The sequence below is a fragment of the Carcharodon carcharias genome, chromosome 3 (assembly GCF_017639515.1).
Source record: "Carcharodon carcharias isolate sCarCar2 chromosome 3, sCarCar2.pri, whole genome shotgun sequence".
Taxonomy (NCBI): domain Eukaryota; kingdom Metazoa; phylum Chordata; class Chondrichthyes; order Lamniformes; family Lamnidae; genus Carcharodon; species Carcharodon carcharias.
In genome coordinates this window covers 94,768,102-94,793,372 of record NC_054469.1, presented here as the reverse complement: position 1 = coordinate 94,793,372, position 25,271 = coordinate 94,768,102, and the positions used below count along the sequence as shown (strand labels likewise).

General features: G+C 43.4%; 1 protein-coding gene across 2 annotated transcripts in view; it reads right to left on the bottom strand.

Moving 5' to 3' along the window:
• cobl (cordon-bleu WH2 repeat protein) overlaps window positions 1-25,271 on the bottom strand; it is a 503,840-nt gene that overhangs the window by 351,119 nt on the left and 127,450 nt on the right. For both annotated transcript variants that reach the window (XM_041183628.1, XM_041183629.1), the window contains exon 3: window positions 6,829-7,023. In XM_041183628.1, the coding sequence (XP_041039562.1) occupies window positions 6,829-7,023 (195 nt within the window). The remainder of the gene's footprint in view (window positions 1-6,828; window positions 7,024-25,271) is intronic.

The window sequence follows — 25,271 nt, the reverse complement described above, 5'->3', positions numbered from 1 at the left end:
GTTGCTATAAGCCTAAGAGGCTGGGAATATGCAGGCAGCTCGAGGCCAATGGAAAGAGAATTTAAACTGTGCAATTTATAATGTTAAAAGTTAAACAAGTGAAATTCAAATATGAAAATAAACAAATTAACTAACTTTGGCCACCAGAGAGATCAAGAAAACGGTGAAAATATTAAATGTACGCATGCAGGACTCAAATGACTTACACAAAAGTGCCACCAGTAATGGCAGGCCTGCAGATATAAGGGTTTGGATTCAAGCCTTCTTTTGAAAATGAAGTTTTGTAGTTGTTCTGCAGGCCAACCCACAGCTTTTTAAGCCCATGAGTGATACCAAGTGTGACTGCATTTTTCTCTGCCCTGTGTCAGGCATAGGGGTCAAGTGGACAATCAAACAGGGTTAAGCAAGATTCAGGTCAGAAAAATGGAGGTAGAACATTAGCTAGGGACGTTGTGCTAGACATGGAGTTACAGAAGAAGCAAAGTTTAAAAAGTGTCCAGCAGGGGAAATTGACGGGGTTAAACTGTTTTTAATTCATTGCAAGGAGTACTACAAACAAGGTAGATGAGTTAAGGGCACAGGTAGACACATGGCAGCAGGATGTCATTGCTATAACAGAGACCTGGCTAAAGGAGGGACAAAACTGGCAGCTAAATATCCCTGGTTATGGAGTCTTCAGACAGGAGATAAAAAAGGAGGGGGGTAGCACTAATGGTTCAAGAATCAATTCCAGTTGTGAGAAGGGATGATATGCTAAATGGGTCAACAAACGAGGCTTTATGGATTGAGCTTAGAAAAAAAAAAGGTGCAGTCACACTATTGGGAGTATACTACAGACTCCCAAATAGTTAAAGGGAGATAGAAGAACAAATATGTAGGCAAATTTCTGCTTGGAAGAACAAGAGGGCAATAATAGTAGGAGACTTCAACTATCCTAATATCAACTGGGATTCAAATCCAAGGGGCACTGAGGGAGAAAAATTCATGCAGTGTGTCCAGGAAAATTTTTTCAACCAAACCCAATGAGAGGAGATGCAATTCTAGACCTAGTCTTGGGGGAAGAAGAAGGGCAAGTGGGTCAAGTGACAGTTGGCGACCATTTCAGGGACAGCGATCACAATTCAATTAGATCCAGCATTACCATGGAAATGGACAGAGATAAGGCAGGAGTAAAAGTCTTGAAATTTTGCAGAAATGAGAAGGGACTTGGCTGAGGTGGACTGGACAGCACTGCTGGAGGATAAAACAGTGGAAAACCAGTGGGAAGCACTAAAAAGTGAGATCCTAATTGTACAAAGTAGACATGTCCCCTACAAAAATAAGAGTGGTACTGCCAAATCCAGACCTCCCTGGTTGTTTACAGGAATACAGGGGAAGATCAAACTGAAAAAGAAAGCGTACAATAGGCACAAAGAACTATGCACTGCAGATAGCCTAGACGAATATAGGAAGTGCAGAGACGAAGTGAAAAAGGAAATAAGGAAATCAAAGAGAGGGCATGAAAACAGATTAGCAAGTAAAGTTAAAGATAACCCAAAGATGTTTTACCAATACATTAATGCTAGAAGGTTAGTTAAGGAAAAAGTGGGACCTATCAGAAATGAAGATGGAAACTTGTGTGCAGATACAGAGGCTGTGGGAAGGGTTTTGAATCAATATTTTGTCTCCGTGTTTACAAAGGAAAGGGAGGATGTAGATATAGTAGTCCAGGAGGAACACTGCGAGATATTGGACAGGATAGTCATAAAGAGAGAGGAAGTACGCGAAGGGTTGAAATCCTTGAAAGTTGATAAGTCACCAGGGCCAGATGGATTGTTTCCAAGGCTGCCAAAGGAAGTCAGGGAGTAGATAGCAGAAGCTCTGAGGATGATTTTCCAATCTTCACTAGATACAGGCGTGGTACGGGAGGACTGGAGAAATGCAAACGTAGTTCCATTGTTTAAAAAGGGATCAAAGGAAATGCCAAACAATTATAGGCCATTTAGTCTTACATCAGTGGTGAGCAAATTAATAGAATCAACCCTGAGAGATAGGATAACTGTCATGTGGAAAGGCATGGACTAGTCAGGGATGGTCAGCATGGATTTGTTAAAGGAAGGTCTTGCCTCACAAATTTGATTGAATTCTTTGAGGAAGTGACAAGAAGACTTGATGAAGGTAGTGCAGTGGATGTTGTGTACATGGATTTTAGCAAGGCATTTGACAAGGTCTCACATGGCAGATTGGTCAGGAAAGTAAAAGCTCATGGGATTCAGGGTAATGTGGCAAACTGGATAAAAGGTTTGCTTTGTAACAGGAAACAAAGGGTAGTGGTTGATGGATGACCTTGCGAATGGAAAGTTGTCTCAAATGGTGTTCACCAGGCTCGGTGTTGGGACACTTGCTGTTTGTGTTATATATTAACGATTTGGACATGAACGTGGGGCCCACAATTGGGAAATTTGCAGATGACACAAATATTGGCCAAGTAGTGGATAGTGTAGAGGATAGCCATAATCTCCAAAATGATATAGATGTGTTGATGGAGTGGGCGGTAAAGTGGCAGGGATTTTAACATGGAGAAGTGTGAGGTCATACATTTAGGGAGGTCAAACAGTTACAGGGAATACACAATAAATGGGAATATACTAAGAGGGGTAGATGAAGTGAGAGATCTTGGTGTACAAGTACAGAGGTCCTTGAAGGCAGCAGTTGAAGTAGACAAGGTTGTAAAGAAGGCATATGGAATGCTCTCCTTCATTGGCAGAGGTATAGAATATAAAAGTAAGGATATAATGTTGGAATTGTATAAACACGGGTGAAGCCACAACTGGAGTATTGTGTGCAGTTCTGGTCACCACATTACAAGAAGGACATAATAGCTCTGGAGAGAGTGCAGAGGAGGTTTTCAAGAATGTTGCCAGGGTTAGAAAAGTGTAACTATGAGGAGAGATTGGATAGGTTGGGATTATTTTCCTTAGAACAAAGAAGGCTGAGAGGTGACTTGACTGAGGTGTACAAAATTATGAGGAGAATAGATAGAGTGGACAGGATAAAATTGTTTCCCTTTGTGGAGAATTCTAGAACCAGGGAACATAGATTCAAGATAGCAGAAGGTGCAGGGGGTACATGAGGAAGAACTTTTTTACGCAGAGGGTAGTGGGTGTCGGGAATTCGTTGCCCAAGTTGGTGGTAGAGGCAGAAACTCTAAATTCTTTTAAAAAGCACCTGGATCTGCACCTAAAGTGCTGTAAGCTGCAGGGCCAAGGGCCGGGTGCAGCAAGGTGGGATTAGAAAGGGCACACCGGTGTCCTCGGGCTGGCATGGACAAAATGGGCCAAATGGCCTCCTTCTATGCTGTAACTTTTCTATGGTTCTAAGACAGAGTATGGCTCAAGGGCTGAGACAGATGGGACTTCTGTCAGTGGATAAGGCAACTCGGCTCAGAAGTGAGGTGTTGGGAAACAGAGAACAAATGAAGGGCTGAAGGTATTGCATTTTTTTAATTAATCCCCATTTAAGAGAACTGTGCAATCAATTATTCCTGTATGCATTCACATATCAACTGAATTCTCTCTTTCTCTAGCAGTTCTTTGAAATGAGGAGGCCGCTTGCCATGGAGCCCATGACAAGAGCTTGCATGTGGAGTCTTTCAACATGGGGAGGCTGCTGCATTGCAGTTACCACATAGTTCTGGCTGGCCAGGAAGGTCTGCTGCTCTTTATCGCCTGCCGTAGACCTATCAGAAGGAGTCACAGGTTGACAATCAACCAGCTTGGCCGAGCTTGAATATACCTTCCATGATCAAGTGAACTATCAAGGGATTGAAAGGTCTGTATTGCAACTGACAATTTTAAATGTAGTCAACAGGTTTATTGTAAGTACTTGTCTTAAGGAAATAATTTTTTCTATCCTTTACACAAAAAAGTCAATAGCTCTCAAAGAACAGTGAGCCAGTTCATATAAATTCAAGTTCCTCTCTCCACAAAACCTGATACAGGTTTGAAGTCAGAAATACTAAACTATTTTAGTTATGAGAGCAATTTTTGCAATCATTCAGCATACATATAACACATTTCACAATCTCAGGACATCCCAAAGCAGTGTATGGCCAATGAACCACTTGTAAGTGTAGTCACTGCTGTAATGTAGGAAACACGTTAACAGTATGTGCACAACCAGCTCCCACAAACAACCATGTGACAAGTGCAGATTAATATTGCCCAGGCACTGGGCAGAAATTCCCTCCCCTACATCAGTTAGGGCTGCAGGATCTTTTACATCTCCCTTGTGAGAACAGATGAGACCACAATTTAAAATCCATTTCCACGATGGTACATCCTGCAATGCAGCACTTCCTCATTGGAGCATCCATTTACATCATTCACCGGATTTTCGCTAGCAAGTTGGGTAGCTGAAGTCGGGAAATTTTTCAACTCAGCAGGCCCACCTCAGTATAAAGTCCCCCTTTACGCACTGTTTTCGGTCCAGAAAGGCAGGTGTGAGATCAAGTCGGGTCCACCACCCCTGGAAGCAGATCAGAGATGGCCAGGAGGTGACTGAATACCGAGGCGGGCTGGTTAAAAGGTCCAGTTTAGTTTCAGTTGTTAGATTATATTTTAGGCCCTCTGGCTCTCACATACCATTAACACCACCGCCCCTCCCCCCCAACCATTTCTCATGCCACCTCCATACACCCATGCCAAACTCATGCCCCCCACCAACCCCCATGGCCCCTTATAGTTCCCAAGCCTGGCTGAGAACCCATGCTCTCAGAAAAGGATCATGTGAGTGAGTTTGTTCACACAGGTGCAGAGAACTTGATTTACATCTTTAAATGGTTTTTGTAAGTTATTTTTTCTGTGATCTCTTTTGTCAATGTCTTAAAGTTTACTTGCACAAGATTAAGAGATATGCAGTACTTCTGTTATTGATACTTTAATGGTCTATTTGAGTGAAACTTTTATAGGGTTGTAGGTGCACCAGTTTGTTTTCAAAACATCATGAAAGGGTGTTTTTTAAAGCAGTTTCATACATGTTATTGCTCCTATAGATTTCATTGATTCTGTACATATTGTATACAGAATGAATAGGCATGGAAGGGCCATGAGTTGGCATACAGGGTATGAGGGGCCATTGGAGGTGGGTGGGGTCATGAGTTGGCATGGAGAGGACATGAGTCAGACCTTTTGAAGTTCCCTTTCAAAAGGTTCCCAAGTCCAGACAATGGATCATGACTCCTCTGAGGTCTGTGAGCAACCAGTCATGGAGAAGTTGATCCAACACTATGAAAATTATGGAGGCTATGAGATGCCTATCCTCACAATGGAGCCAGCCAGGTCAGAAGTACAGGGTGTGGGCTCTCTGCCCACATGTGTATCTCGCACCAGCGAAAATTGGGCAGCACACGGATCAGAGGTAGGAATCTTCGAATGGGCTCCCACCTGCCATTTGTGTATGTCCCTGGAGTCCTTTCTTTTCCCCTGTGAAAATCTGGGCCTATGCCTCTGGAGTACGATTTGAACCAACAAACTTCTGACTCAGAGGTAAAAGAGCTACTACAGCTAACAATTTACAAGAAGTAAAAAAAAATGTATAAATAGTACAATTCCCTACTGTACTTTATCAATATTTCTCACACAACTCAAAAAGATATTTCACTACTACAAAAGTGGAAATAATGTTGTTTCCTGGCAACAATATCTGAAGGAGAGCAGCCAAGGTGGCAATCTGGCAATACTTTAATCGTGGCATCTCTATGGCTCAGGAACAAGCATCCTGTTTATATTTCTGTTGTAAAAACATTTGTTGTAAACTCACTGCACATGGTGCAGGAAACAGGCAAGGGCAAAGCAATGGAAGAAGCTATCTAGTAAGAATGAAATATAATTTCAAAACTCCCACTATCACCCATCCTACTGTCTCTTGCTGAAAGGTAAAAGTTATCATTGAGCTAATCTGAAGGCTTGACCTGAATCACCCATGGATTAAGTAGTAAATTAAAAGTCACAAATGTGCTTGTTAGCAATTTAATAGCTCTGAATGCATGACTGAATGTTGTTCAGTTTTTTGTACAAGTCTATAATGAGATGGCATTTGATTTGGGTCATCATGACCCAAACTGAATGCAGAGATTTGCTGTTTAGGTGAAGTTTTCAAGTCTCTCTTGCTTTTTGCTTGAGGTGAAGCATAGTCACAGCAGCAGGAACCAGGATTACAATTATTATTTAATACTGTTTGGTCATAATACCTTTCCATATCAGTTGACATTTTAAACAATTTATTCTAACAAGGGTTGATTTCTTGGAAATGTTTAATCTGAAACATGAGTCTACGTCAACTGTTACACTACCTTTATCTTTCAAATGCATACTAATCTGCTGCACATTACTATCATTTCTGTTTTTGTTTTGTCTTTTAATTACTGTAAATAGCTAACACAAACTAATTTAGCAAAGCAAATGGCAGGCGTTAGATTTACATCTTATAATAAATGTAAATTCACTTGTCAGAATTCCATTATGTTGCAGCATAAGTCTTGATGCACAAGGAATAATTTATTGTCCCCTCTAATTGGCCAATTAGTTCAAACATCTAAACTGGGTTATACACTGCTATAACCAACTTCTGATGTGTCTTTACCAATAATCCATTCTGAACAAACTTTAAGAAACACAAGACTTATGCTGTTTGGGAAATTAAAGTTCAAATCCATTAGCTATCCAAATACAAAGCTCAACTTCATTAAGATTTTATTTCCACGTGAATGCAATATTATTAGTGTTAAATATAATTTTATTTACACAATATGCAGCCCAATGACTGAAATGAATTTTGTTCATTGCTTACCTTTCACTCACTTCAACTGTTTTTTGTGCACCATTTGGTAAGAAAACCAGTATGTCCATTGTTCCAGGCAACACATTTTCTTTCACGTCTCCAGGATTCTGATCATTGTGTTTAACTTTATAATTTTGGGTAGCAGTGAGGAACCTGCGTGGAGCTGGCTGAGGTGGTGGAAGTGGAGCTCGACCCTTCATTCTACTGAAGAAGCAAATAAATTTATAAATCCAAAGAATAATACATACAAATAAATTCCAAAAGAATAATATCTGTGTGTACTTTCGTTTTACAAGCAATGAGCCAGAAGTTTATACAGCAAACAGTTTCCCAACCACCTGATTGCTAGCTGCAGTCTATGGCAGCTTGCCATTCATATCAGCCAGTGATAGCCCATGAGATTTGCCCATTTTATGTCACAGTAGAACTAGAAACACATGTTATAAATTTTCTTTTTTACCAATTACATGGGTACACACATTGAGAATTATACAATTATTGCCAACCCATCCTTACCTAGCCAATATCGAACAACACTGGGTTTTACATGAATGTGGCTCAAGAGTGAGGCAGGAAGCATAATGAATTACCATGCAAATGTAATAATTCTGAAGAAAATCAATCTTTACCTATTTAAATGTAGAGATGCTAGAGATGGGAAATAGCTTTACTTGTCACAAACATCGTGCTTGGTCATGGAGTCCACCAATATTGAATATACCATAGGTTTAATAAACTTAAAATGTAATAATGGTTATGTGTGTGTGTGTATATATATATATATATATATATACATATATATAAAATACACACATAAAAAACTAAACCAGTTGGGTTTAATCTTAAAATGTTTGACTTAGGGTGTCATTGTACTAGGCAATACTATTACTTACCTTAAATTACCGAAACATGAAGATTACTACGCTTCAACATTTTAATTGACACACAACTACGAAAGAGACAGTGGTTTACACAGTGGATTGTGCAGCACCTATTTTTCAGGGTGAAAAACAGGCACGGAATGGTTCAATTTGTCTTGCATGTTCAGTCCATGCTGTCACGCATATGTCAAATTGGTTAGGGAGCCCCAGCATTGTTTTGTGTGACTGTCAGAAACTAACATGAGACTCAAAACAAAAACAGAATTACCTGGAAAACTCAGCAGGTCTGGCAGCATCGGCGGAGAAGAAAAGAGTTGACGTTTCGAGTCCTCATGACCCTTCGACAGAACTAGGTGAATCCCAGGAAGGGTTGAAATATAAGGTGGTTTAAAGTCGGGGGGGGGGGCGGGGAGAAGTGGAGGGGGGTGGTGTGGTTGTAGGCAAAAGCACTGATAGAAGCAGATCATCAAAAGATGTCACAGACGGCAGAACAAAAGAACACATAGGTGTCGAAGTTGGTGATATTATCTAAACGAATGTGCTAATTAAGAATGGATGGTAGGGCACTCAAGGTATAGCTCTAGTGGGGGTGGGGGGAGCATAAAAGATTTAAAAATATTTAAAAAGGTCTATAGAAATGGATATGCAAATTTTTCAGGTCCTCTTGGAAAATTGGATTGTGACTGACAACAGCTTGCATTGTGCAAGCTGCAGCCAGATTGCTTGGGCTAAAAGCAGCCAAACCAGTGGACCTTAAAGAAAAGGCTGGAGATGCTACCCAAAATAGATAAGGAAAAAGAAAGGTGGAAACTAATCAAATGTGGAGTCAAGAGAAGCAAGATTGGTCACCTCCTGATCACTTTCCCACCCGGTGTGCGCCCCCACTCCCACCAGACTAATTGAATCTCTCTCCGGTTGGCCTTCCACCTCTTTGCAATTGTAGGTACAAACAAGCAACAGCCAGATGCCAGTTGCATGCCGATGCTGCAAGAGGGCTAATGCCACGTGCATCAGTTCCAGCAAGGCATTTGTTTTCACTGCCGGGTTCACTGTCAAACGCAGGCACAAACCAATTTCTAGACTGGTGCCTCAAAACCAGCGGCTTTTTCCTCATCACATGACAATATTGGTAGGAGTGACCATGGCACAGTCCTTGTGGAGATCAAGTCTCTCTTCACACAGAGGACACTGTCCATTGTGTTGTGTGGCACTATCACCGTGCTAAATTAGATAGATTCAGAACAGAGCACCTCAAATCTGGGCATCCATGAGGCACTGTGGGCCATCAGCAGCAACAGAATTAAGCTGGCATACGTAACCTCATTATCTGGCATATCCCGCACCCTACAATTACCATCAACCAAGGGGATCAACCCTGGTTCAATGAAAAGTGCAGAAGGGCATGCCAGTAGCGGGACCAGCATACCTAAAAATGAGTTGCCAACCTTGTAAGACTACAACACAGGACTACTTGCATGCCAAATAGCGGAACCAGCATTCAAAAGATAATGCTAAGCAATCCCATAACCAACAGATCAGATCAAAGCACTGCAGACCAGTCACAGCCAGCTGTGATTAGCAGTGACCAATTTAACAACTAACATGAGGAGGAGGCTGTACAAATAACCACATCCTCAATGATAGGGGAGCCCAGCACATCAGTGCAAAAGATAAGGCTGAACCATTTGCAAGAATCTTCAGCCAAAAATGCTGAGTGGATGTTCCATCTCAACCTCCTTCTAAGATCTCCAGCATCATAGATGAAAGTCTTCAGCCAATTTGAATCACTCCATGTCAACTTGAGAAACAGCTGAAGACATTGGATGCAACAAAAGTTATGGGTTCTGACAACAACCCAGCTGTAGTACTGAAGGCTTGGGCCTGAATGTTTACTCTCAAGTTGGAAGTGCAGAGCTGGGGAAATCCCACAAAAGTGTCCTGGATGGTTAGATTTTTGTTCCAGGGGCAAGTGTAAACACGAATTACACCCGCCAGCCCCAGAAACAATGCGGTAGCAACCACAGGGACTGCCAGGTGCAGGGACAGACTGTATGAAAAGCCAGCCTTGTTGCTCTGCCACTTCGTCCCAGCTGTGGAAAAAAAGGAAAAGAAACAACAACCCTCTAGCCCGCATCCCCATTTCTACCCATGCCCCATCCATGCCAAGCCATACTACCTCATGCCCTCCATACCAACCTACGCCCCTCTACTCATCCCCCTGCCCTTATAGCCCCTAAGTCAACTTAGGGCCAATTCATGCCAACCTGTGCTCCCCCACCGACCACCCTTTGCCTTTACAAATTTCATGCCAACTTACCTAGTATCCACCATGGGCAGACCTCAGGACCCACACTGAGATGAAATAAAGTTCCAAGTGTTAATTGATGACTTCACTGTTTTAAAAAAAAATTCTCATTGATAAAAATCCATTCACTACATTTAAATTTGTTCAACTGCTTAATCCCTTATAAAAATGAGCATTTGCATTCATAGCCTCAAATCAAAGACTGTATAACCACTTGGAACTGTCAATCAAACTGTGAACTAAGAGGCACACTATTGTGATAATGATAGGTTGTGAAATCAGTTATGCAGCACAAATCCCATAACGAAAGCCCTCAGGCTTATGTCAACTGACAGAGTGTGATAGCAAACACTGATTTTCCTTTTACTACAGACTGATTTTTTTTAAATTTAAAGGCCAAAAGATTTAAATGCCTTGACAGCTTGACAGTTCCAATCAGCTTTTATGCATTTTCAAGTCTACTTCTAACAATCCCAAAGGGCACCTGACTTCTCCCAAATGGCACTTGACCTGTCCGAAAGGTGGCCCTGAACCTGTCCATAAGAGTACCTTAGCTCTCCAAAAGGGTACCCAACCTCTTTAAAGAGCTCTGGTACGTTAGAAATTCTTTTGAAAAGTCTAAAGACCACAAGTCATGTTTTGGACATTCACTAATGAAAATTGGATTTGTTTGAAGGCAGATGCACTTTTATAGGTGCAGCAAACTATAACCTGCCCCCATTCCCCACTCTCCACCCCACCCAGGTGAAAATGGTGGGTGCTGGGTTCGGGGATGGGACTTCCCGAACTGGGGTTCTGGCACCATTTTGGCTAAACTGGAAACCCCTCTCTGTCGTTGTGAAAATTCAGGCCTTGTAATCCAGAACTAGCCTCACCCGTAACCAAGCTGTTCCAATACAGCTACAACACTGCCATCTACCCAACAATGTGGAAAATTACCCAGATAGGTTCTGCCCCACAAAAGGCAGGAAGAATCAAATCAGGCCAATTACCACCCCATCAGTCTTTTCTCGATGATCACCAAAGTGTCACTGACTGTGCTATCAAGCAGCACTTACAAAGCAATAGCCCACTCAGTGATGCTCAGTTTGGGTTCTGCCAATGCCACTCAGCTCCTGCCCTCATTTATAGCCTTGGTCCAAACATAGGCAAAAGAACTGAACTCAAAGGAGAGGTGAGAATGACTGACCTTGACATCAAGGCAGCATTTGTCTGAATGTGGCATCAAGGAGCCTAGCAAAATTGAAGTTAATGGGAATCAGGGAAAAATTCTCCACTGATTGGAGTCATACCTAGCATAAAGGAAGATGATTGTGGTTGTTCGAAACCAATCATCTCAGCCCTAGGAGTTCCTCAAGGTACTATCCTAGACCAAAACATCTTCACTGCTTCATCCATGGCCTTCGCTTCATCATAAAGTCTGAAGTGGCGGCATAACATTCAGTAATATTTATATCTTCTCCAATACTGAAGCAGTGAGGAACAATATGCAGCAAGACCTTGACAACACTTCGGCTCGGGCTGATAAGTTGCCATTGCTGAATCCCCACCATCAACATCTTGGGGGTAACCACTGCCCAGAAACTGAACTGGACTAGCCTTATAAATACTGTGGCTACAAGAGCAAGTCAGAGGCTGGGAATTACGCAGTGAGTAACTTGCCTCCGCACTCCCTAAACCCTGTCCACCATCTACAAGGCACAAATCAGGAGTTTGATGGAATATTCAATACTTGCCAGGAGGAACTGTGCTCTTGGCAACACTCAAGAAGCCTGACATAATCCAGGACAAGGCAGTTTGTTTGATCGGCAACCCATTCACCAGCTTAAACATTTACTGCCTCCACCATATCCGCACTGCGGCAGCAGTGTGTACCATATACAAAATGCACTACAGCAACTCGCCAAACCTCTTTCAATAGCACCTTCCAAACACATGACCTTTACCACCTAGAAGGACAAGGTCACATCAGAACACCATCACGTACAAGTTCCCCTTCAAGTCACACACCATTCTGACACAATACTGTTGTCTCCTCACTGTCACTGAGTCAAAATCCTGGAATTTCCTTCCTAATAGCACTGTGCATGTATGTACACCAGATGGACTGCAGCTGTTCAAAAAGGCAGCTCACATGTCTCAAGGGCACTTATGGATGGGCAACAAATACTGGCCTTGCCAGAGATGCTCACATCCCATGAAAGGATCAATAAAAACAAATAAAAACAGAACAAGAAGGTCTCTTTCACCAAGTTACAACCACAAAATAGGCATACAGTTTAAAAGAACACAAGCAGGTCACTAAAATACTGTTTCCTTTGAGTCAAGAGTGGCACACAAAGTACTATTAAAATTTGGAGAAAGTTTTTATTTTTCAGCTGATAAAGTTAGATTGCTTGTGATTGTATTGAGTAACTCCCCATTCTAATCAATCTCAATAGCATTGAAGTCAAGATGAAAAACACTTTTCAAATCAATCAGGGTTAATGGGTAAGAAGAGGGAAAATGGTGAATGGGGCTTGGGAAAGTGAAGAGAGGAGTCAGAGAAAGATGGATATCAATATCAGCCTCAGCAAAGTTGGGTGTTGAGTTTGATTTGTCCTTAACGGTAGAGTGTAGTACCATTATTGCATCAGCTGTACAGGAGTTCAGGGGTATTCTCTCTTGCATATTTATTGAGGCAGGACATCAATATTGCTGAAAAGAGAGACATGTTGCCAAAACTTTTCGTCTTGCATTCATCAGGACAAACGCAAGAATGCCAAACTTCAAATGATCACAATTCATACCGGAGGAGAAAAGGGTACTGATTGGTTGGCAAGTCCACTCTGGAGAAAGAAACGGTACCAAAGGCTCCCCAATAATTCAAAATAGGTACAAGACTTGAAAATATTCCTTTTGTTGGCAGAGAACAGATCCCTGCATAGGAATGTATGTCGCTTCTACTATGCGTAAATGAGCTATGTAACTTGCTCTACTGATTATCTTAAATCGGTTGTTAATGCAGTTATCAGAGCACTCAGGATTATTCAGCAAGTGCTGTCCAATCGCAGAATCACATCTAACAGTAGACATTTTGTTTTGGGTTTTGCAAATATATGCTGGTTGAATGTGGTCTGTCCTCTGCTTATTACGAGCAACCAAAGGAACACGCTGTTTGATTCGATCAGCCAATCACTGGGACAGGCAACCTATATACCTGGCATCGCACCAGCACTGAAATTCATTAACAATGTTGCTCAACTGACTAGTAGGCAGAACGTCTTTTTATACTGACGGCAGAATCCTGTTAGTGGAAAACACCACTCGCAGTGTATACAGGGGACCGCAGAGTATCAGCATGAAACGGCTTCCTTATTCTGTTGTTCAAATTTTTGAGATACTTCGCTTGTCCAGTAATTTGAGATAGACCAGACAATTTTCAGGTCTGAAAGTAGCAGCTTTTGGCCCGTTTGTGAAATACATAGCAAACAATGATCTGATCAGGATAGCCTTGTCCTGCAGGATAGCTTTGATGTGCTCTATTTCTGCATCAAGCTTACAAAATTGAGCAAATGGCTATGGGCACTATTTCAAAGATTGCTGATAAGGCCAATCTTATAGCGTGTGGTGCTATACGAATCCTAACGTCTATATTGACTGGTGAAGGTAGACTTATGCTAGACAGCAGTGGAGAACCCATTTGCAGCTTTCTCAACTAGGACACTGAGGAAAGGGAGCATCTGTTTAAATATGGCACCCTGTGTAGGGGATCTGTGGTGTCTGAGCATCACAAAAATTCACAAAGCTCTCAGCCAATCAGATTGAATAATCCTCACTAAGACACGCAGAGTCGAAACCATTAAGTATAAAGTCGGGGATATAAATTTGCTTTAAATAATGTACGGAATGAGAAATACCGATAGAATTGAAGAGGAGGGGTAAAAGAGACAGAAAAAGTTATTAAAAAGCACTAATTTTTTGCTGAGGAAATGAGATTCCAAACTTATAAAATTTATTTTTCATGGTTGTTTAGTATTAATTATCACTTAACACGCCATTCAAAACTTACTTATTCCTGAATGCACAAGCCCCAATATTTTCCAGCTATTTTTTGTGCAGAACCAGTGGACAAGTGCCATAAGTTCACGCTGTTGCATTTACTTCAGTGACACGTTGATCAGTGAGGATTGCACCAATACACCCCATGGATATCAGGATAGCAGGGTATCTCTGACAGGAAATTCTGTATTTGCATGTTTAACTGCTCATGTACTGATGCGGGGAGTTACTGTTCAAATTACCCCATTATAACTGTGAGGGTTGTTCGCTTCACCAGTATTCCAAATCTGCCTTTTTTATAGTAAAGCATTCCAACTTTAAAGACACCCATTTTCTCCAGATGCCACTCATCCATCACTTTTTTTCTCAAATATTTAATTATGTTTTTCAATAAATAAACATTTATATTTTAAATATAAATATATAATGCACTATGATGTGCAAAATCTAATTGCTGCCTCAACACATGGTCAGCGAAAATTAAGTATTCCTCTGTATTGATTTGGATTCAATAAACATTAATGTTTGATAAAGGTTATAAATGTTTAAATCTGCCAAGCTGTTTTGTAGTAGAACTGTGCTAAAAAGATCATTACACAGATTTCTGCATTATCTTTGTAGTTCAAAATAAAGTTCCAGTTGAAGCAGTTCTACTAGATAATGGCAACCATCTAATGATTCAATTGGAGGACTAGAATTTGAATAGAATTATGTAGAAGTATACCAATATATGGAGCACTTGAGACATCTTACTAGTACAAATATTTGCTTGAACAGAACGTCATTCTGCATGCATTAGATTAAAATAAAAGGTTAGTCAAAGAAAAGGTGGCATTATTAACATCAACTGACTTGAATAAATTCAAGAACTTCTGAATAATTTAAAATAAAGATATCCACTCCCCACAAATTAAGTTTCATGACACTGCAGGTTGTTTTTTCAGCTGGGGGTGGCACATGATCGGCTTCAAGGATGTTTCTTCTACCTGTCACTAGGTGGTGTGCAAGAGTAGCTATGAACAGGATATCGATTTTCCATATCCATTCCTGAGAAGGAATTCCTATTAAGGCAGGAATGGATAGTTTCATTTGATTGCAAGATCATGCAATGATTCTGGAGGAGTGCCGATTCGCTTATTTGAACATGTTTGCTGCAGGATTAGGCATCAGCCGCAGCTTGTTGATAATACGAACATACCAATTAGAAACAGGAAAACCCTTATTTTTAAGGATTACAATTAGAAAACAAAGCCAACATCAAACCTCATACTAAATAGAACATGTAATGTATTAAAAATATCTCAACGTTACAGGAATGGGACTGGAGAAACAAATTACATTGATTCTGGAAATTATCTTACAAGTAAATCTAAGTGCCCTTTCCCAAGCAAAACCAAATTTCCTTTAAAGCTAGGAGGCTTGGTAGTCTTTTATTAACATTTAATTTTAAACCTTGTCCAATTTTGGTCTTATCCATATTCTATTTTCACCCTCAAAATGAACCTGTCTGTGACTGAGGCCAACGCATCCCATTTTTACAACATCTCCATTTACCTGCCATCAGGTACATTGGAAGGATTTACAGGCTGATAATCAACTTGTTTGGTCAACTTATGAACGCATCTTCCATGGTCATCAAGCCCTGAGTGGGACTTGAACTGGGAGCTTTTGGCCCAGAAGTAGGGACTCTACTACTGCATCACAAGACCTCCCTATTAGTAGGGTCAACAGGGGGAAAGAAAGCCAGAAGTCAAGCAAGGTCAAGTTTTAGATCAAAGGAAATGGCTTATAAGGAAGCCAAAAAAGTGGTAAGCCTGAGGATTGCGGGCAATTTAAAACCCAGCAAAGGACCACCAAGAAACTGATAAAGAAAGGGAAAAGAGAATAGGAATGGAAGCTAACGAGGAACATAATGGTGTACTATAAAAGCCTCTTTAGGTATGTGAAAAGGAAAAGATTAGCTAGGACGAATGTGGGTCCATTACGCATGGGGTCAGGAGAATTTATAATGGAGAATAGGGAAGTGGCAGAGAAACTAAAGTTATTTTGCATTCTGTCTTCATGGAAGGAGGTACAGAAAATCTCCCAGATACATTAGGTGACCAAGGGACTTGTGAAACTGAGGAACTAAAAGCAACAAGTATTTGTAAAGAGATAGTACTTGAAAAATTTACTGGATTGAAGGTTGATAAATCCCCTGGACCAGATGAGCTTCATCCCAGAGTGTTGAATGAGGTGGCTAGAGAGATAATGGATGCATTGGTGGTTATCTTTCAAAATTCAACATATTCTGGAAAGGTTCCAGTGGACTGGAAAGTAGCGAATGTAACCCCACTATTTAAGGAAGGGAGAGGGAGAATGGAGAACTACAGGCCAGTTAGTCAGTAGCAGGGAAAATGCTAGAATCCATTATAAATATTGTGATAAATGGACATTTAGAAAAGAATAGTAAAATTAGGCAGAGTCAACATGCATTAATGAAATGGAAATCATGTTTGGCAAACTTGTTGGAGTTTTATGAGAATATTACTTGTAGCATTGGTAAAGGAGAACCAGTGGATGTGGCATATTTGGATTTTCAGAAGATTTTTAATAAGGTCCCACATAGGTTAGTAAATAAATTAGAGCACATGGGATTGGGGGAAATATACTAGTATGGATTGAGAATTGCTTAACAGACAGAAAGCAGGGAGTAGGATTAAACGTATCATTCTCAGTATGGCAGGCTGTTACTCGTGGGGTACTGCAAGGATCAGTGCTAGGTCCACAACTGTTCACAATCTATATAAATGATTTCAATGTGGGGACCAATTGTGATATTTCCAAACTTGCTGATGACACCAAACTGGTTGGGGACGCAAATTGTGAGGTGGATGCAAGGAGGCCTCAAGAGGACTTGGACAGGCCAAGTGAATAGGCTAGAACATGGCAGATAGAATATAAAGCAATTAAGTATGAAGTTATCAACTTTTGTAGAAAAAACAAAAAGGCAGAATATTTCTTAAATGGTGAGGGGTTTGGAACTGCAGGTGTCCAGAGGGACCTGGGTTTCCTTGTTCATGAGTCACTAAAAGTTAGCATGCAGGTGGCAGCAAGCAATTAGGAAGACAAATGATATGTTGGCCTTTATCGCAAGCGGATTTGAGTACAGGAGTAAAGATATCTTGCTGCAGTTGTAAAAAGCCTTGGCGAAACCTTACCTGGAGTATTGTGTGCAGTTTTGATCCCCTTATCTAAGGAGGGATATACTTGCCATAGAGGGTGCAACGGAGGTTCACCAGATTAATCCCTGGGATGGTTGGATTGTCCCATGAGAAACTGGGGAGACTGTGTCTGCATTCCCTGGAGCTTTAAAGAATGAAGGGTGACCTCATTGAAACTTACAAAATTCTGACAGGGTGAATATAAATAAGATGTTTCCCCTGGCTGGTGAATCTAAAACCAGGAGACATAATCTCAGGATAAGGGGTAGGCCATTTAAGACTGAGATGAGGAGGAATTTCTGAACTTAGGCGGTGGAGAATCTTTGGAATTCTCTACTCCAAGGGCTGTGGAAGCTCAATTATTGAATATGTTCAAGGCAGAAATAGATCATTTCTAGAGACTAATTACATCAGAGGATATGGAGATAGTGCAGGAAAGTGGAGTTGAGGTAGATGATCAGCCATGATCTAACTGAATGGTGGAACAGGCTCAATGGGTTGAATGGCCTACTCCTGTTCCTCTGTTCCCAAGCAGCAGTGGTCCGCAGTGTTTGTCACTGTAATTCTGCTGTATGGCTTCATTCTAAGGGTCAGAGAGTTTGACTGGAACTGATATGATATCTAGTTAACTGAAGATGATTCCATGGCTGCCTTCAATCCAGATCAGGTTGGTGTCACCTATGACCTTTATTCAGATCCTCAAAGCCCTGTTTATGGCATCCGATTAAAGGGTTCCCAGCAGCAATGATTAATGCTGACTTCAATCTTCTCAAACCCAGTTATTGTTGTTACATCTATGCTGCTGTTAAAAGTGACTGTTAATTCCCAGCAGTCACCTCTGACAGAACGTAGGAAATGCTTTTGGCGTGATGGTATTTTGCTTAAAAATCATTTGTGCATATCAGATGTTTGAACACTGAAGTAGACATCACTTCGGCCATTTTACTGAAGCCTATGATATCACTGACTTTCCTTGGAAAACTCTATAATTTATAGTCAAGCATTATGTAAATTACAGACAGATGAAAGAAGCACTTGATTACAAGAATGGCCTTATAGTTGACAGAGATTTTGAAACCAATTTAAAATTCAAAAATTCTTTTAAAACAAGGAGTCAAACACAAAGGCTGGGATTTTGCGTCCCCATTCACGATGGGCATGTTGGGTAGCAAGATCGGAGAATCACACGTGAAGGTCCAAGTCACGTTCCCCAGCGATGTAAATCCAGGACGTGATTGTCCCCTCCCCCCATCAATGGTGGGCCAAATTTCCCGCCACTGAACGTTGGGAACTTAATTGTAATAAATTAACATCTAATTATTCTGGCTACATGCCGGAAACATCCCTCCACATCAAATTTAAATCCCACATCGGCATGATTCCACAACAGTGAGACTTACAACTGCTTTTATAAGACGACCTCAATCTCAAGAGGAACTCGGAGGCAAGTGCACACTTTGCGCAGCACTGGGACGATCCCAGTGGCTCCATGGATTCAGGCGGAGGCAAGTCTAAGCAGCGGCTTCTTCATAGCTGGCTTGTGGTGCTGGGGCAAGGGCAACAGCACAAAGACGGAAGGGGGAGAAGGCAACCTCGGGGCAAGGGTAACAGTGCAAAGGAAGGTGTCATGGCAGCACTGATTGAAGTTTGAGCACAATCACATGTGGTGGTGGCACGGGGGAGCAGAGAGGAAAACAGCCAGGCTAATGGCAAAACATGCCAAAGATGAGCACTCCACCGCAGCTCCAGTGACATGCTTTAAGTCAGCCTCGGCAAGCAATTGTGCCCACTCAAGCAGCACTAATTCCTCACAGCGCCAATGATTGCTCCTCTACTGTTAACCCCTCATGCACACACTTCAAACTTGAATGAGCGCTCTGGTACTGAAGAACCATTGGGCGACTGGGCAAGCCTGAGGATCCGGTTGGGAAATGGAGGGGTGCACTCCTAGTCACTTGCATTATGATTCAGTTGACATTGAAAAGTCACCTTCATGGTACAAACAAACCATAAAGCCTTGGAGTCCAGTTTAGGGCAATGCCTGTGCCTGAGATGAGAGTTCAGGATGCAGTCGAGGGGCTGAAGCTGCCGCTCCTCGATCATGTGGTATGGGGCAGTGATGAGTATGGGCAAGGTGAGCCATCATACGCACTAAGCACTGGGCATCCATGTGGTGGCCTGGATTCTCTAGCATGCGTTACCCTGCCTTGAGAGGCAGTTGCAAGTGATGACTTGGCCAAGAGCAGGTCTTAGAGGACAATTGCAGGCTCTTGCATCTCTCTCTCGTTGATTCTGCAGTGAGGAGACCATTAAGAACATGGAGCCTGGTGATCTTGCTGATTGCTTATAGGCAGGAGAGAAGGAGAAGAATGCAACGGAGGCACCAGGCTCATCAAAGGGAGGAGCAGAGCCCTGAAGACCAAGTGGTAGCACGGCCTCCTCCTTTTGTAAAGGATGAACCTCACAGAGCCATCACTCATTGGTGCATCGCTTGACCCAGGGTCTACAGACGGCACATATGCTACCTGCAGATAAGCAAGAACCAGTGTTGCTGACCCCTGTGCATAGCAAGAGAACTGGTCACACACATGTCATCTTTTGCAGAATTTGGCACCACGGGGACTCGGAGGGCATCTGCTGCCAGTGGCAGTTAAAGTTACCACCGCGCTCAATTTCTACAGCAGTGGCTCCTTCCAGGTCTTCACTGGGGACCTTGTGGGATCTCGCAACCCTCCACCCACAAATGTATCCAGGAGGTCAAAGGTACCCTTTTTACCAAAGCACACACTTTTGTCAATCTTGACAGAGATCAGGCAAGCCAAGAAGCAAGAGTGCTGGGATTTGCTGAGATTTCTGGATTCCCACAGGTGCAAGGTGCGATTGACTGCACCCACGTGGCTCTTAAATCTCCCTGGCAACAAGCAGTCCAGTAATTGAACTGCAAAGACTTTCACTCAATGTTCAGCTGGTCTGAGACCATAACAAACGGATCATGCAGGTGTGTACAAGATACCGTGGAACCGTCCACAACTCGTACATCCTCAGCATCCCTGACATCTTCCCGAGACCACACAGGATGCAGAGTTGGCTCCTTGGGAACAAGGGCTACCCTATACACCACATCCACTGGTTCTCCCCTATCTGTTCTGCAGATACATCCTCAAAAAATGCAGGCGAGCTCCACTTAAATCAGATAGGGCCTAGTGTCCTGGCAAATTGAATAACTAGGGCAGCAGACGGGCTTTAAACCAATAAAGCATGAGTGGGAGCACAGGAATGGGAAAATTCAAAAGCAGTGGGAACTGTCAAGGCTCTAGAGCAGAGAGCATTTTGGGTCAGGAAGGGACAGTGAGGGTAAAAAAGGTAATATGGCATTAGTGACTAAGGTGACATCAGGGAAAATTAGAAAAATGTCAAATGAAAGGTATATATCAGAATGCATGGTGTATTTGTAACAATTTAGCTGAATTAATAGCACCCAGAGGAATTTGAAGGGTTGACTTTATAACCACTACAGAGATGTGGTTGCAAAGTTACCAAGGGCAGAATTCTCCCCCCATCGGGGGGGTTTGTGCGGAAGTGGGTGTGAGCGGGCAGGTTCCTGATCGGCGTCCCAGGTTGGGGGTGTGCCGCCATTTTACATGGGTGGGCCAGTTGAGGCCCACCCAGAGTGATGTCCAACTGGAAGGGCTGTGTGCTCCCTGTGCAGGCAGGGGGACTCCCTGAGCAGGTCTGTGCGCTCTTTTGTGCATGTGTGCGGAAGAGCGCTCAGATCTCCCTGAGGCAAAATGCTGACTCGGAGACCGGTTGAAGTTTTAATAATTTATTAAAGGTGAGAGAAAATTTTCCTGACATGACCCCTCATGTAACACTGTCATGAGCTGGGACATGTCCATTACTTTTATTTAAAAATTTTCCAAACATTTTAAATCCCTCATGAAACCTCCCGTGGATGAGGTTTCATGCTTTTTCCTGGGCTCTTCACCTGCCTGCCAGCCATTAATCATTTTAATTACTTAAAGGCCTTAATAGGCCATTGACAGGTCAGCGGGGGGGGGACGCCAAACTGAAAATCTAAATGACGCGAGGTGACGTTGGGATGCACGCCCAACATCACCCCACATCATTTTACGCATCGGCGAGTGGGCCCCGCCACCATTCGCCAACCGGAAAATGCTGCCCCAAGGCTGGGAACCAAATATTCCAGGACACTTTACTTTCAGAAGCGGTGGGCAATAGGGGAAAGAAGGGGGAGTAACCGTGATAATAAAGGACGGGATAACGATACTAGAGAGAAAGTAACTTAGTTGAGAAAATCATAAGTAGAATCAGTTTGGGTGGAGTTATGAAATAGCAAGTGACAGAAAGCATTGGTGGGAGTTGTTTATAGGCCCCCGAACAGTAATTGTAGTGTAGGGAAGGGAATAAATCAGGAAATTAGAGAGGCATGTACCAAGGCACATACAGTACTTATGGGATGTTTAATCTTCATATGGACTGGACCACCCAAATTTGCAGTAATAGTGTGAAGGACAAATCTATGGAATATATACCAGACTGTCTTCCAGCTCAGTAAATTGAGGAACCAACTAGGCGATTATGGATCAAATATTGTGCAATGAGAAAGGGTTCATTCATAACCCTATAGTAAAGGGGTCTCTAGGGAAGTGTGACCGCAATATGATAGAATTCTATACTGAGATTGAGCTGGATTTAGTGAAGTACAAATCGAGGGTCTTAGATCTAAAAAAAACAAACTACACAGCTCTGAGGGGCTAGCTGGCTAAGATAGACTGGGAAACTACATTAAAAGGTATGATAAAAGCAAAATGCTGCGAATGCTGGAAATCTAGAACAAAAACAAAAACACCCAGAAAAACTCAGCAGGTCTGACAGCATCTGTGGAGAGGGATACAGTTAACGTTTCGAGTCCGAATGACTCTGATGAAGAGTCATTCGGACTCGAAACGTTAACTGTATCCCTCTCCACAGATGCTGTCAGACCTGCTGAGTTTTTAAAACGTAAGACGGTAGTCAAGGAATGGCTAGAATTTAAAGATGTAATAAATAATTTGCAGCAAAAAACCCACAGAAAAACTCATCCAACCATGGCTAACAAGAGGAGTTAAAGAAAGTATTAGATCAAATGAAGAGATTTATAATGTTGCCAAAAATGTAGTAAGCCTGAGGATTTGGAGGAGAACCAAGAAATTGACAATGTAAGAAAAAAGGGAATATGAGACTAAGCTAGCAAGTGACATAAAAACATATTGTAAACATTTCTCTGGTATCTCAATAAGAAGAGATTAGTTAAAGGAAGGAATCATCCCAGATTTGCACTAAATGCAGCAGTGGGCGAGAAAAAGGATGTTTTACCCACCGGCCGCAATGGTGGCTTTTCACGCCATATCGCCCCATTCCTGCCTCATCAATAATGAATTCCCAGGAAACACGCTGGTTGGCTGGCAAGGCGGTCTCTGATTTGCACGCCCCACCATCACCTCAGACCTTCAGTCAACAGGGCACCATATTTAAAGGCCACACCTGCAAAGAGCTAGCACGCTTCAAGGGACAGGAAGCTGCTGGGAATTGATGGCTGCTAAAGGGAGTAAACATGCTGCCCCCAGAATTAGCAACACCTCCTTTGAAAGCCTACTGGACGTAGGGGAGGCCTGCCATGACGTCATCTACCCCTGCACTGGTGAAGGCCAGCAAGCAAGGTCACCGGTCCAGCATGGGAGGTGGTAGCAGCAGTGGTCAGTGCCAACACCCTGCAAAAGAGGACAGCCTCCCAGTGCCGAAAGAGGGTGATTGGTCTCATCCGTTTCGCAGGGGTAAGTCACTCTTCTTATCACTCTCAACTCACACTCACAAACCCACTACACATTCACAGAGATCTCACACCTCAAGGGACAACAGCTCTAACTCTCAAACACACCCTCACATCTCCATCAAGCTCATGTCCTCTGGAGCTCACATCTTCATCCCGTCCATGGCTTCACTCAGCACAAAGGCAGTCCATGCAGTGCCATGTATCCTGCTCACACTCTCTCCATCTTTTTCCATGCAGAAGAAGCTGGCTGACAACAGCAGGGAGAGTTGCCCATATTAGACCCCTAATTCACTTTGAGGAGTGTGCCATCGCACTGACTGGTGAGGAAGTGGACCATGCCTGTGGCCTGTGAGGATCCTGCACCACATCATCCCTCTCTCAATGCAAATATGAGTGCTCGCTCCTGCTTTTGACTCCGCAGCCATGCATTAATTATCTCTACTTTGGTTCACAGGGAGCTCTGCCAAGCAACTGACACCCTCAGCCAGCCAGTCCCACAGCTCCATCCAAGTCCACACCTCCAATGAAGTGCTAGAAATAAGCAGCCTGGAAGACTCGTCTCAGTGCCTACCCACACCCTCCACCAGTGCAGTGACATACACCTCAGTGGGACCTGGATTTAGAGCAGGCTAGGGTTCACAAGCTGGTGGTCACTGCATGGACACTTGTCTGCAGCAGGAAGAGGCCAGTTTAGCCAAGGTCACCAGCACTCGGAGGACTGCTGGGAAAGAGACATTTGTGAGGTCCGAGTCAGATGACGAGCCTCTGGATTAGGCCTTCCAATTCATCCTGGAGTCAGCAGAAGATGGGGGGGACCATCACACAGAGTTGGAAGCCTTCAATAGAGTGGCATGAGAGTCAGAGGGGTGCATCCACCTGCTCTCTGATGAAGTGGTGCCCACATGTGCATGTATGGAGGTCTCCATGGGAAGAATTGCAGACGCCATGGAGATCCAGGTCCGGCAGAACATGGAGGTGCACGCAGTCTTGCACTCCATCATGGTGAGTTCCTGCAGCGTCAATGCGAGAGGGAAACGGGGCACCTCAACATCCCTCCAGGTGCTCCTTTCCCTCAAGGCTGGGGCCCTCAAGCACCCGAAGGGAGGAGGACCGGCAGCTGGATACCCCTGAGTCATCCACTCAGCAAGCTCAGAAGCTGCCATCTCCCTCTGAGTCCCCTTTGCCTGTTATCGCCCTCAACCTTTTCCTCTCACTGCAAAGGAAGCAGCTGGCTCACAGAAGGACAGCCAAAGCAAGCCAGTTCCTCAAGGCCTTGGCTCTCCAGAGGACCCACACTGAAGTCAGCTGCACACTGTTGGACCACGAGTGTTTCTGGCGGGAGAAGTGTTTGTGTGGCAGGGCCTTTTGGTGCCTCGTGCAAGCACTCTCCCATGCACATATAGCCTTCCTCCATCACGTTCATCTCAATATCCCGAGCATTTTCAATGCTGCCTGCTGGGGTTTTCTTTCAGTTAACCATCTGTGCTGAATTGCATCTCCACGCACCCACTGATCACACTCCCATGCTGCAGCTGTGCCTGTCCAACATAAGGGTCCTTTCATTTTCAATTTTAGAAGTGTTGTGGTTGTTAAGTATGTTTTCAGCTCCCCCATCCTCTACCCTCCTCCAGTCACCCATGCCCTTTCCCCCATCACAGTGGCCTAACCAGGCAGCACTTTCAACCTCCCTACTGTCACCTACCAACCCAGACCCTTTTCTTTCCAGGGTGTCCAGGTGAACATTCACATTCCCGACCTTCCTGAGAATCCCACTGCCATCCATGTTGACCTCCCCAACCTCCTCTTCCCCATCTCCAGGGTCCATGTCTGCGTCCAAGACCTCGCCAACCACTCTCACTGTCCCTTCTACCACTACCATCGCACCCTCACCATCCCACATTACTGGCTCACTCTGCCCTCTCTCATACTCACCATTCCCTCCTACCACTCCTACGCTCAATTTGTTCCCAAGGAGGCAGCCCCCTTGCACATTCACCTGGATACCACTCCCCTTACTCCTTCCTCCACCTTTATTCCTTCCTCTCCCTGGACTCCTTCCTTCCCCCTAGACTTCTTCCCCCCTCTGAACTCCTTCCTCCCCCCCAGACTCCTTCCACTCTCCAAACTCCTTCCTCACCCTGGACTCCTCCCCCACTCCAAACTCCCTCCTCCCCCCAGACTCCTTCCCC